The 14361-nt window shown below is 38.8% G+C and overlaps 1 protein-coding gene across 1 annotated transcript in view; it reads right to left on the reverse strand.

Moving 5' to 3' along the window:
* Positions 1-14361, reverse strand: part of C15H8orf34 (chromosome 15 C8orf34 homolog) — a 520738-nt gene that overhangs the window by 354251 nt on the left and 152126 nt on the right. The window contains 1 exon segment of the mRNA XM_049853855.1: positions 10481-10609. Coding sequence (XP_049709812.1) covers positions 10481-10609 — 129 coding nt within the window.

The raw sequence follows: 14361 nt of genomic DNA on the forward strand, positions 1-14361 counted from the left end.
GAGGAACTGGAATTAGAAAGATTATGGATTATAGATTAAAAGACTTATGAAAATTGAAGAGATTCTTTAAGATACTCTAGTGTAATTTCCTTCAATTTACAGAAGACAAAACAGAAGAATGAGGCAAAATGGCACACTCAAAACTGCAAGCAGGCAAAGGTCAAAGCCCAGATCATTTTTCAGTCTAGAGCTCTTTCCAGGACATACCTTGTGTCTATTTTAGTTGATATACACCTGACCTTGAAAATGGATACAACTAAAGGCAATACGGACATACCCTGCAGATATTGCAGGCTCGGTTCCAGACTGCCACGATAAAGCAAGTATGACAATAAAGCAAGTCACACAATTTTTTGGTTGCCCAGTGCATACAAAACTCATGTTTACACTACACTGTAATCTATTAAGTGAGAAATAGCATCATGTCTAAAAAAACAACGTACATACCTTAATTAAAAAATACATTATTGCTAAAAAATGCTACCCATCATTTCAGCCTTCATCAAGTTGTAACCTGACACTAGGAGAGGGTCTTGCTTCGATGCCAATGACTTCTGACTGATCAGAGTGGTGGTTGCTGAAGGTTGGGGTGGCTGTGACAATTTCTTTTAAAAAAGACAACAATGAAGTTTGCTGAATCAACTGACTCTTCCTTTCACAAAAGATTTCTCTGTACCATGCGATGCTGTTTGATAGCATTTTACCCACTAGTAGAACTTCTTTCAAAATTGGAGTCCATCCTCTCAAACCCTGCTGCTGCTTTATCAACTAAGTTTATGTAATATTCTAAATCTTTTGTCTTCACTTCAACAATGTTCACAGCATCTTTACCCGGAGTAGATTTGATCCCAAGAAGCCACTTTCTTTCCTTACCCATAAAAAGCAACTCCTCATCCGTTAAAGTTTTATCATGAGATTGCAGCAACTCAGACACATCTTCAGGCTCCACTTCTAATTGTAGTTCTGTTGCTGTTTCCACCACATCTACAGTCAGTTCCTCCACTGAAGTACTGAAGCACTCGAAGTCATCCATGAGGGTTGGAATCAACTTCTTCCAACTCCTGTTGATGTTGATACTTTGACCTCCTCCTATGAATTACGAATGTTCTTAATGGCATCCAGAATGGAGAATCCTTTCCAGAAGGTCTTCAGTTTTCTTTGCCTAGATCCATCAGAGGAATCACTATCTACAGAAGCTATACAAAATATATTTCTTAAATAATAAGACAAGAAAGTCAAAATTACTCCTTGATCCATGGGCTGCAGAATCAATATTTTGTTAGCAGGTATGAAAACAACATTAATCTCCTTATACATCTCCATCACACCTCTTGGGTGACCAGGTGCATTGTCAATGAGCAGTAACATTTTAAAAGGAATATTTTTTTCCAGAGCAGCAGGTCTCAACAGTGGGCTTAAAATATTCAATAAACCATATTGTAAACAGATGTGCTGTCATGCAGGCTTTGTTCCATTTAGAGTGCACAGACAGAGTAGTTTTAGCATAATTCTTAAGGGTCCAGGGAGTTTTGGAATGGCAAATGAGCACTGGCTTCAATTTAAAGTCACCAGCTGCGTTAGCCCCTAACAAGGGCCTCAGTCTGTCCTCTGAAGCTCTGAAGCCAGGCATTGACTTCCCATCTATGGCTGAGAAAGCCCTAGATGGCATCTTCTTCCAATGTAAGGCTGCTTCATCTGCGCTGAAAACCTGCTGTTCAGTGCGGCCCCCTCCATCAATCACCTCAGCTAGATCTTCTGAATGACGTGCTGAAGCTTCCACATTAGCCCTTGCTGCTTCACCTTGCAGTTTTATGTTCTGGAGACAATTTCTTTCCTGAAACCTCATGAACCAGCCTTCCTAGCTTCAAACTTGTCTTCTGCAGCTTCCTCACCTCTCTCAGCCTTCACAGAATTGATGAGACTTAGGGCCTTGAAAATACCAGAAAGATGTTTACCTGTGTTTTATTAACTACGCAAATGCATTTGACTGTGTCGATCATAACAAATTATGGATAACATTGCAAAGAATGGAAATTCCAGAACACTTAATTGTGCTCATTCATAACCTGTACACAGACCAAGAGGCAGTTGTTCGAACAGAACAAGGAGATGTTTCATAAACTCAGAAGAGTTGTGCATCATGGCTGTATCCTTTCACCATACTTATTAAATCTGTATGTTCAGCAAACAATCTGAGAAACCGTACTATATGAAGAAGAATGGGACATCAGGATTGGAGGAAGACCCATTAACTGTGATATGCAGATGGCACAGCCTTGCTTGCTGAAAGCAAAGAAGACTTAAAGCACTTAGTGATGAAGACTGAAGACCACGGCCTTCAGTATGGATTACACCTCAACATAAAGAAAACAAAAATCCTCACAACTGGACCAATAAGCAATATCATGATAAATGGAGAAAAGATTGGTGTTTTCAAGGATTTCATTCTACTTGCATCTACCAACAATGCCCATGGAAGCATCAGTCAAGAAATCAAAGGTCATACTGCATTGGGCAAATCTGCTGCAAAAGACGTCTTTAAAGTGTTTAAAAAGCAAAGATGTTCCCTTGAAGACTAAGGTGCACGTGACCCAACCCATGGCATTTTCAATCACCTCATATACATGCGAAAGCTGGACAATGAATAAGGAAGACCAAAGAATTGATGCTTTAGAATCTAGTGATGGTGAAAAATATTAAATATACTATGGACTACCAGAAGAATGAGCAAATGTGTCTTGAAGAAGTACAGCCAGAGTGCTCCTTGGAAGCAAGGATGGAGAGCCTTCGTCTCACATACTTTGGACATATTATCAGGAGGGACTACTCCCTGGAGAAGGACATTATGCTTTGTAAACTAGAGGGTCAGTGAGAAAAAGGAAGACCCTCAAAGAGATGGAGTGACACAGTGGCTGCAACAATGGGCTCAAATATAGCAACAGTTGTGAGGATGGTACAGTACTGGGCAGTGTTTCATTCTGTTGTACACAGGGTCACTATGAGTTAGAACTGACTGGATGGCATCTAACAGGGCCTTGCTCTGGATTAGCCTTTGTCTTAAGGGAATGTTGTGGCTTGTCTGATCTTCTATCCAGATTACTAAAACTTTCTCCATATCAGCAATAAGGCTGTCTTGCTTTCTCATCATTCATGTGTTCACTTGGACTAACACTTTTAATTCCCTTCAAGAAGTTCTCCTTTGCATTCACAACCTGGCTAACTCTTTGGCACAAGAGGCCTAGCTTTCAGCCTATCTCAGCTTTTGACATGCCTTCCTCACTAAGCTTAATCGTTTCCAGCTTTTGAACACTTACAGGCCATTGTAGGGCTATTTAAAAAAAAAAAAAACCTGTCGCCAGGGAGTCTATTTCGACCCATAGTGACCCAATAGGACAGAGCAGAACTGCGCCACAGAGTTTCCAAGGAACACCCAGTGAATTCAAACACCGATCTTTTTGGTTAGCAGCCATAGCTCTTAACCACTACAACATCAGGGTTATTAGTTGGCCTAATTCCAATACTGTCACACCTCCAGTTAATAGGGAGGCTCAAGGAGAGGTATAGAGACAGGGGGAACAGCCCAACAGTGGAGAAGCCAGAACACACACATTTATTAAGTTCACTGTCTTAACATGGGCATGGTTCATGGCACCCCAAAACAATTACAATAGTAACGTCGAAGACCACTGATCACAGATCACCATCACGGATAAAATAATAATGAAAAAGTCTGAAGTACTGAGAGAATTACCAAAATGTGACAGACACAAATTGAGCACACGCTGTTGGAAAAATGGTGCTGATAGCATTGCTCAATGCAGGGTTGTCCCAAACCTTCAATTTGTAAAAAACGCAGTATCTGTGGAGCACGATAAAACGAAGTGCGATAAAATGAGGTGTGCCTGTATAGAGTGCATAAAATATTCAAAACCTGACACTTTAAAAAATGCATACCTAACAATGAATTTAAACTTCAAATTCAAGTTCAGACACATGGGCATTTATGTGTGTGTGTGTGTGTGTTTCGAATACAGTAAACGAGAAGATATTATTCAACAGAGGAACATTCATAATAGCATAACAGATGTCTAATAAAAAGGCACCATTTGTTTTCATTCTCCGAAAAAGTTTCCTAAAATTACTGATTATTTATAAATACACATATCTATCTCCACAAAGAATTGTAGGGAGCAAAAGTATTTATTTTGATGGGACCTAAACCAAAAAAACAAACCAAACCTAGTGCCGTCGAGTCAATTCTAACTCATAGCAAACCTATAGGACAGAGCAGAACTGCCCCATAGCATTTCCAAAGAGCGCCTGGCGGATTCAAACTGCCGACCCTTTGATTAGCAGCCGCAGCACTTAACCACTATGCCACCAGAGTTTCTAAATTAATAATTACTGAGAATGCTACCTCGGATTTCTACTGAAGCAAAAATACCTGGAGACACTTTTTTTTCAGAATATGTCTATGACATAGGTAGAGAATGAGATTATGAAAAACGTAGATAGAAAAGGCGATATCAAGGTCTCACAACAAATGTTCCCCTTCTAGATGTTATTTCTCCAAAAAACTATTGAGTAAATTTAATCTGGTAAATTTAGTATTTCCCAAACCAACAAAAATCAGTGTGAAATAGGCTTTGGAATGTTTATTTTATTCTTTCTATGGAAACCCTGGTAGTGTGATTGTTAAGAGTTCAGCCACTAACCAGAAGGCTGGCAGTTCAAATCCACCGGGCGCTCCTTGGAAACCCTGTGGAAAAGTTCTACTCTGTCCTGTAGGGTCATTATGAGTTGGAATCGACTTGAGAGCAATGAGTTTTTATAGCAATATATTTAGGGAGATGCTTATATCTATGTCTACATTCATGCCTATATCTTCATCTATATCAAAATATTAGATAAAAAGAAATATGACCAATTACAAGCAAAGGTAAATAAGCCCTTTTATTTTGGGAATGGTTAAACGTCTATCTTTTCTTCTCTACATTATGGAAGAATTTCAGCTAATAAACATAAAAGGAATGAGAAAATATAAAATCACTTTTGAAATACCACAGTACTAATTGTTACAAGCAAGGTCCACCAAGAGATGCTAAAATTAGTGGGTAAAAATTTGAAAGGAAGGATGATATTTTCATAGTTTCAAGAATATTTATTAACTACAAAGTAAAAAAAGGGAAAAGGTTACATCTACAGTAGAGAAACCTGGTGTGCACCACCTTTACCAAATGATTAAGGTTAGTATCACCAGTAATAAGATGACAGGCCCAGTTATGATGCACCAAAAAGGACACTGCCCTCCAGCCCTGCAATTGCAGACAGTTTAAGAGATGCAGGAGCCCCTGGGTGGTGCAGTTAACATGCTCAGCTGCTAGCCAAGGTTGGAGGTCCAAGTCCACTCAGAGGCACCTCAAAAGGAGGGCCTAGTGATGTACTCCTGAAAAATCAGTCAGTGAAAATCCTTTGGACCACAGTTCTACTCTGACACCCATGGGATCGCCATGAGTTGGAATCAACCTGACAACAACTGGTATCCCAAATCCATTGCCATCAAGTTGATTCTGACTCATAGAGACCCTATAGTACAGTACAGAACTGCCTCATAGGGTTTCCATGTTAGGGAAGCAGATGGCCATATCTTTCTCCTGTGGCACGGCTGGTGGGTTTGTACTGCCAATGTTTCAGTTAGCAGCCAAGCACTTAACCACTATGCCACCAGGGCTCCTTGCAACTGGTATAAGAGATGTATTATTTTGGGATGAAAAGGTCTTGTATCTTCAAAGTTTCCTATTCAAAATAATTTTCCTTACATGTTGGATATCTATTGGAGGAAATGGGCATGAGTCCAGGTTCCTAGGAGGAGAGAAGAAATGCTTGAAGAAAATTCAATGTTGCTGCAAAGAGATGTTGCCAGGCACCAAAAACACACTATGCTTACCATATCACTACCATGTGGCACTGCAAGCCACTTTCAGTCATTCTCACATGTCTACAAGACCGGGGCCCTGGTGGCACAGTAAGTTAACCACTTGACTGAGAAACGAAAAGCCAGTGGTTCAAAGATGTGGCAGTCTGCTACCATAAAGATTACAGCCCTGGAAGCCCTAAGGGGCCGTTCTACTCTGTCCTGTAGGGTTTCTATGAGTCAAAATCGACTTGATGTCAACAGCTGTAATATCAACAAGAGCATCATAGTTCGTGACAGACTTTAAGATAAAAAAAATACATTAAGAAGTTTATAAACAGCCAGAAAAAGAACACTGTACTTATAGTCGAGCAGCTGAGGTGATGGAGTTGTTAGTGAAACGAAAATCACGTTTGAAAACTCTAGAAGAATATTGTGGGACAAAGAACTAAGCTTAGCTTTTTGTATCTGGTTCCCGAAAATAGCCTGAGCAATTAAGGTACTTTTTGTCTTTCTAAAATATCCAGGCCAAGCTTAAAAAAAAATCAAACCCGTTGTCGAAAAGTCAATTCCAACTCATAGCAACCCTACAGGACAGAGTAGAACTGCCCTACAGGGCTTCTAAGAAGTGACTGGTGGATTCAAACTGCCAACCTTTTGGATAGCAGCCATAACTCTTAACCACTGTGTCACCAGGGCTCCAGGCCAAGCTTAAACATATGTAAATAAACTGGGAGTCTCCAACTCATCTCCTTGGCAACAGGCCTCCTGAAGAAAAAGGGCATGATGAGGCCTCCACTGCATCATCCTCTGAGGCCCGAGGCTTGCCCATGTAGTCTGCCACGTGGACTTCAGAGTATAAAAATGGCTTACTAGGAAACTTCATCGTTTCCTCAGCTATGGTGCCAGTGGGGCTCACGTAGCATTAAGCTTAAAAAAAAAAGCTTACAGCCTACCTAAGGGGACCTACCTAGTCAGGAGGGGACCAGTGGCAAGTAGGCTCCCATTGTGTCCATTGTGTCCATGATGCCAAATGGAGGGCAAATGTGGAAGAATTAATAACCACCAGGACAGTTTCCAGAAGCTTGGGGAGACTGATGTGTCATATAACTGTCCCATTAAAGTCTCCCACCCACAACACAAAGCAGAGGGAGCTGGAAGTCATCATGTCTGCCCGGACAGCTTCTGAGTTGGGCGGGGGTCACTCACCTGTTGTATACTGTCCATTTCTTACTGTAAGTAATAACAGATACTTTTCATATGTTAATATGTATCCAGGCTCTAATCAGAAGGACGTGATGTTTATGGAGCTATCCATATTAGTTACCAGCATCCTTTTTCTAATGGCCTCCAGGCTATCTAGAAATGGGGTATAACCTGTGAGTAACACACAGTTTTGGTGCGTTGTTCCACAAATATCTAATCCTCTCTGTTATTACCTGAGCCTCGTCTTAAATGTGTATGTGTCTGTGTGTGTGAGAGAGAGACAGACTCTGGATAAGCTGATTGCTACAGTGCTAATTCTATCATTTTGAGGGACATAAATGGTATTTTGGGTGTCAATCTCAACTAAATAATACTTCTTAAATGTACAGCATTTTTTAGAAAGCATGACTAAGATAAAGCAAAGGTTAATCTTGCCAGAGAGAATTCTTAACAGACAGTATTAAAATTAGGAGTTCAACGGCTCTGACAATGGGAGAAAGGTCTACCATGAAGACACCGAATATTCCTTCTGACCATATATAGAGGAAGAGTCCATATCCCACCTTTGCCTAGTAATTAAAAAGAAGAGTAATAAAATTACCATCAGATTAGAGAAAGAGCTACTGACCAGGAGCCATTATGAGTCAAATAAGACTCAGAAAGAATTAAGGGTATTCTGTTTCAGGATGATGGAAGAACTAGCTTGCGATTGCATAATTGCAATTACAACTATAGCAAAGCTGCATTTCTACTAGTTCACACAAACAATCCCAGGCGGACTGGTAACTTGCTAGTGAACATGTTGAGCCGAAGACAAGGATTCAGTATTACAATTAAGAGAGTGGAAATCACTGAAATTCAAGTCATTCCAAGGAAGGAGCATTTTGTTCAGAAAGAGACTCAGAAACCTTACACAGAGAAAAGAGTGATCCCTCCCTACATAACCAACTATCCTTTTCCTCCCCCACAAACCCCACTACTACCCCCACAAAAAATAAAGTTCCTTTAAAATCAGGTGAAGCCAAAAGCAACCCTCCGCCATATTTGTAGAAGCTGAATGTTACACCTTATTCTGGCAAGCTGGTACCTCATCTAGTAGCTTCTTTGGGCCCGACGTTAGCCCGAGACCTATGTCCCATATCTGCATCTCTCCCATGTCAGCAATCCAGCTACTGTCTCCTTAGTCAGCATTCTGACTAAGGATTGCTACCAGGACATTCTTATTTCTCCCGGCCCCCCTGCAAGCATCAAAAGAGCCTACCACTAACTTCTGATCCAGGACTTAGTTATGAGACTCCACCTGTAACTCCTCACTCAGCTGTTTCTAGGTGAGACCATAGCTTGAACCCTGACACTACTGCTATTAATCTAGGCAAGGACGTAACTGAAATGCTGTCAAGCACCTTTATTACACAAGTTTTGGGGTTGGCCAAATACTATCTTCCACATTAACAATATTATAACAAGTGCTTGCAAGGCAGCTGTCATATAGTAAAAGAACAAAAATGGCTATTAGTATATTGAGAGATCTGTAATAATCAGGTACAGTCTTTACTCATCTTTCCCTTGGCTCATGTAATGAGGTAAACTGAGAGGCTATAAATAAAGAACCGCGGGTTCTGCCCAAAGAGTCAGATTGTAGATATTCATATACACCTTTGCCACATTAATAGGTCAGGCTCTTTTCGTGAACATAATACAGTAATAAGCTCAAAACTCATTTTACTCTTTTCTCCAAAAGTAAATCTAGCAAAAAGCAGGGCTTTCTTGAATGCCATCCAGAGGATGTCTGCTAATGGCAAAAGTATAAGATCCTATCATAAGGCAGCTTAACTTCAAGATGAGTTAATTGCACCAAAGTCTGAGGAAAGGTCCTGGTGAGATATTAATGAAGACATATGAAAAGACTGAAGTATATATACCTTATCTATATAAAGTATATACACACACACACGTATATACATACTTGAGTATATAAATACGTACTAAAATATATATATACATATAAATGCTGTCAAGCACCTTTATTACACAGGTTTTGGTATACATACTTTATACATAACATTAAGATAAAACATATATACTAAAGTATACATGTACTAAAGTATACATATGTATATATACACACTTTTTTTTTTTTTAATATATTACTTCTCCCCAAATGTACCAAGTAACAACACTTAACTTTGACACAAATCATGAAATCTGTAAAATGTGAGGAAACCCTGGTGGCATAGTGGTTAAGTGCTATGGCTGCTAACCAAGAGGTTGGCAGTTCAAATCCTCCGGGCACTTCTTGGAAACTCTATGGGGCAGTTCTACTCTGTCCTATAGGGTCGCTATGAGTCGGAATCGACTCGATGGCAGTGGGTTTTGACGCTACGTGAAAAACATACAAATCCTAAAATACAACCCCCTAGAATCTGTTAGTGTTTTAATACTTTATATTTTAGTATTTAATATTCCACAGCATCAAAAGAAAATTTTAATGAGGCCACCAAAAAAAAAAAACCAAACCCAGTGCCATCAAGTCGATTCCGCGAGGCCACAGCATTAGTGTATTTCCAAAGTGCCTAATTTTTAATGTTGAGAAATACTTAAGAACTAGAGAAAGACAGGAATAAGTTGAGCTTACAACTAAAACCATAAGGTAGATACATATGTCTACATGTATAGAATAAAACCATTTATTAAATACTTGTTTGATTGCCTACTATCATGACAATAATATTTATTTTTTACTTGAAATATATCATTTTAAAACTTCTCATCAACCAGATGAAGTAGGCTTGATAACGTCTTACTTGTTTTGGAGACGAGAGAACTGAGGCCCATGAACGTTTAATGACTGGCCTAAAGTCGTTCACCCTCATATTATGGAGTCACTGTTTTTTTCAATAAGGTAAGTTACAAGGCACTGCACTGGGCACTGAAAGGATTCTGAGCAGAATGAGACCCAGCTACTACCCTTAAGCAGTTTAGAGACATCAAGAACTAGTGGCAGCAAAGAAAAGCGTATCAACTGCAATGACACAAAGCTATGTATGTTTCAAAGAAGAATGCAGAAGATACAATTAGGTATATGTTTGGTCTGGGTGGCAGACACCATGTTGCAGAGGCTGGAGTCAAATAGCCATGGGGTTCTATAGATCTTCCTACTCTGTATAACCAGTCTTCCCACCACGCTGTGTATAAAATGCACAATCAATCCTCGTTTCCAATCTCACACCCTTAGAACTCCTCAGCCTCTCACAGAATTATAAGAAGGATGTTGGCAATGGGTTACTGGCAATAGTAATGAATGTGGTTGCTTTTAATATCGGTTAGGAATTTCAATTATGATCAAGTAAATGAACTTACTTCGAGAGAGATTCTCAAGGGCTTTTCCCAGCTTCCTGCTCTCCTGAAGAATGTGGTTTAATTCATCAAAATCACGGCTTTCAGGTTTAGTCCGCCAGTTCCATTTAGGATGCTCGGCTGACCTTGGCACTAAGAAAAAAAAAAGAAAGGTTAGTCCATAAAACCAAAACCCAGTGCTGTCAAGTCGATTCTGACTCACACCGAACCTATAAGACAGAGTAGAACTTCCCTATAGAGTTTCCCCAACGAGTGCCTGGCGGATTCGAACTGCCAACCCTTGGTTAGCAGCCATAGTACTTAACCACTACACCACCAGGGTTTCCAGTTAGTCCGTAAGCATGCTAAATAAAGATATAAACTTAATATTCACCATTATGTGAAAGACTGCAGCAAAATCAACGTACAGAATAAAATGTGTTTCTCTCGAAGACGGTTTTCTTGTGAGTTATAAAGTCGGGTCTGAAGAAAGCATTTTAACTGAAAAAATGAAGGGAAGTGTGACAGTGCTGATGGAAAGAAGAAAATTCAGGTATTGATTTGAAAATAGTCATTTCTGTAGTTCAGGGGAAAACAGGCAAAGTACATATTGTAAAAAATAATTACTAACTCCACCAACATTTAGGAAACATTTTAAAGACATTTTTGCTATGTCTTCTGAAAACACAAAAGACTGAATACATGTACGTAGCTTCACTTACCCGAAATCTTCACTAAAATCACATTCCAGTAAAGGGATTTTTTTTTTCTCTCTCTCTCAAAGTATTAGGTGAATGAGAAGAAAAGCCATTACTTGAAAATAGCAACATAACTTCTAGAAGTTAAAAAATGGACTGATGAGGGGTAACTGGGTTTAGCAAGATAGAGAAAACTGAAATCTAAGTCCCAGAAGGAGGCATAGCAAAAAATCAAATTATCTGACTTCTTATTAGCAATACTTGGCCTTAGAAAGCAGGGCAGCAACAGCTCCCAAATTCCAAATGAAGAGTATTTCTAACTTAGAATCCTATACCCAATAAGGGGCCAATCAAGATTCTGTGTACCAGAAGAAACATCTAAAAGAGTTAAAAGTGGTTCCCTTTTAGGAGCAAAATGGAGGAAATACAAGGACATTGCTACCTTATAATACTATTTTAATTTTCAACCAGGTATTATTTAAAATAAAAATAAAATTAAATAATTTTAAGAACACTTACATGGTAAGAATACAGGAAATACATCCTCAGATTACTACTGATTGAAATATAACTCTTGGCAACCTTTTTAAAAAAATAAACTGGTGGCATCCATTACAATAAAACATGCACTGCTCCTGTGACCCAGGAATCTCATGTCTGGAAAATTCATGAAGAAATGAACACAACTGTGCTTGCATATATATGCACAAATGTTTTTATTTTAGTAGAAAGTGCAAGATGTTTATTTCTTTCAACAAATAGTTTGTGATGGCAAAACCCTATAAATAATCTAAACGTCCTTCAGCTGCTGAAGAATGTGTACATTTTAATAAAGCAAATCAACCCATACATATTGTATATGTTAGTCTGTACAAAGAAAATGATATGAAAGATACAAATTATGTGTAGGGGAGTTCCTAAGGAACACAAATGGTTTAACATGCTCTGCTGCTAACTAAAGGGTGGAAGTTTGAGTCCACCCAGAGATGCCTAGAAAGAAAGGCCTGGTGACCTACTTATGAAAAATCAGCCATTAAAAACTCTATGGAGCACAGTTCTACTATGACACACGTGGAGTCACCGTGATTCAGATTCGACTCAATGACAACTATCTTTTTCTTTTTTTTTTTAATTTCTAAGGGAGTAGAATTTGAGGAGGGTAAAGAGGAAGGAAGAGGGAGCCCTGGTGGTGCAGTTGTTAAGAGTTCAGCTGCTAACCAAAAGGTCAGCAGTTCGAATCCACCAGCCACTCCTTGGAAACCCTATGGGGTGGTTCTACTCTGTTCTATAGGGTTGATACGAGTTGGAATCAACTTGATGGCAATGGGTTTGATTTTTTGGTTTTGGGTAAAGAGGAAGAGATTTATCATTCTACATGCCTGTACTTTTTAAATTGTCCAATAAAGCAAAGTTACTTCCATAATTTTAAAAAGCTATATATTTAAATGGAAAGCCTGGTGGCGTAGTGGTTAAGTACTGTGGCTGCTAACCAAGAAGTTGGCAGCTTAAATCCCCCAGGCACTCCTTGGAAACTCTATGGGGCAGCTCTACTCTGTCCTATAGGGTCGCTGTCAGTATCTACTAGACGGCAGTGGGTTTTCAATGGATTTACATATTTAAAAATTAGCACACAACTACCTCGTTGGAGTTTCTTTGTTTAACGGACTCTGGGATACAGATGTCAGCTAATGTCAACACACTGGTGCTCCAACAGTGGAGAATGAAACAGTTGACTTGGATCAACAGCTGTGGAAAAGACTTTCAGGCATACTGCTATTACCTCACAGGCCATTCCCTAAGGAATCCCTGGGGACCAACCCAGGCTAGGAGACACAGTTTGGATGAGCGAGCAGATAAAGCAATAGCTGTACCACACACCTCAACATGTTTGCAAACCTCCTTTGAATAATTTCTATAATCTGCATCATTTCATTATCTATTTTTTTTTAATTGCTATATGCCATCAAGGTTTCTCTTTTTTAATTTACAAAGGAAGAGAATAGATTTTTTTTAAAGTCAGTATCACTTTCAACTCACTTTTCAATTACTGATTCTATTGGCATCACTATCACCTAGCAGTTGAAGGGTTTAGCCGACAACAGAATGAAGTGAGAGAACATTTCCAAAAAGGAAAAAGTGCAGATTAGGGAGAAAAAAAAAAAGTATTATTGAAGAATGCAAAATTTGCCAAATGTCTTTAATTGTGGTAAAATGTACAAACAAAATTTGTCATTTTAACCATTTTCAGGTGTCCAATCCCAAGTCATTTATCACACTCTCAACGTTGTACAACCATCACTATTTTTTTCCAAAACTTTTTCATCACCCCGACAGAACCTCTGTACCCCTGACCAGTAATATCTTGCACTACTATAATTTAAAAACAAAACAGCTGCCTTTGAGTAATTCCAATTGTGGTGACCCCATGCATGTCAGAGTAGAACTGTGCTCCATGAAGTTTTCAGTAGCTGATTTTTCGGAAGCAGATTGCCAGTGTTTTATTCTGAGGCATCTCTGGGTGGACTCAAACGTCTCAGCAGCCGAATACATCGACCGTTTGCACGACCCAGGGACCCCACTTATGGAATAAACTCTACTTGATCATGGTAAATGATTTTTGTACTATACTGTAATTTCAATTTACTAAAATTTATTCTATGGTTTTTTGTTTATATTCAAACATCAAAAGTTTTGCTCATCTAGATTTTTTAATTAATTTATACTTCTTATATACTCTGGATACAAGTTGTCTGCCAGACATATGGGCTGCACATATCTTCTCTCAATTTTGGCTTGAATATTTATTTTGCTGATGGCACATTTTTTTTTTTTTTTACTTTTTATTTTGAGATAATAGCAGATTTACGTGCAGGTGTATGAAATAACACAGAAAAATTCTATAAACCTTTTATTCAGTTTTCCTCAATGGTAACATCCTGCATAAATATAATATCACAATAAAAATTAACATTGATTTATGATGGTACTTTTTAAAACAGCAAAAATCCTTAATTTTTATTAAGTCCAACATATCAATTTCTTTCTTTTATGATTTAGACTTCTGTGTCCTTTACTATATTAGTATGTATTTTCTGGAGTAATACAGAGACATCTATGCTATCCTACAAGTTCCTATGATAATATGATGTCAACATTCTTCTACTGATACATAAGGTCTGTGATCCCTCCTCTTGAAACTGTTTAACT

Source organism: Elephas maximus, chromosome 15 (genome assembly GCF_024166365.1).
Source record: "Elephas maximus indicus isolate mEleMax1 chromosome 15, mEleMax1 primary haplotype, whole genome shotgun sequence".
NCBI classification, from domain to species: Eukaryota; Metazoa; Chordata; class Mammalia; order Proboscidea; family Elephantidae; genus Elephas; species Elephas maximus.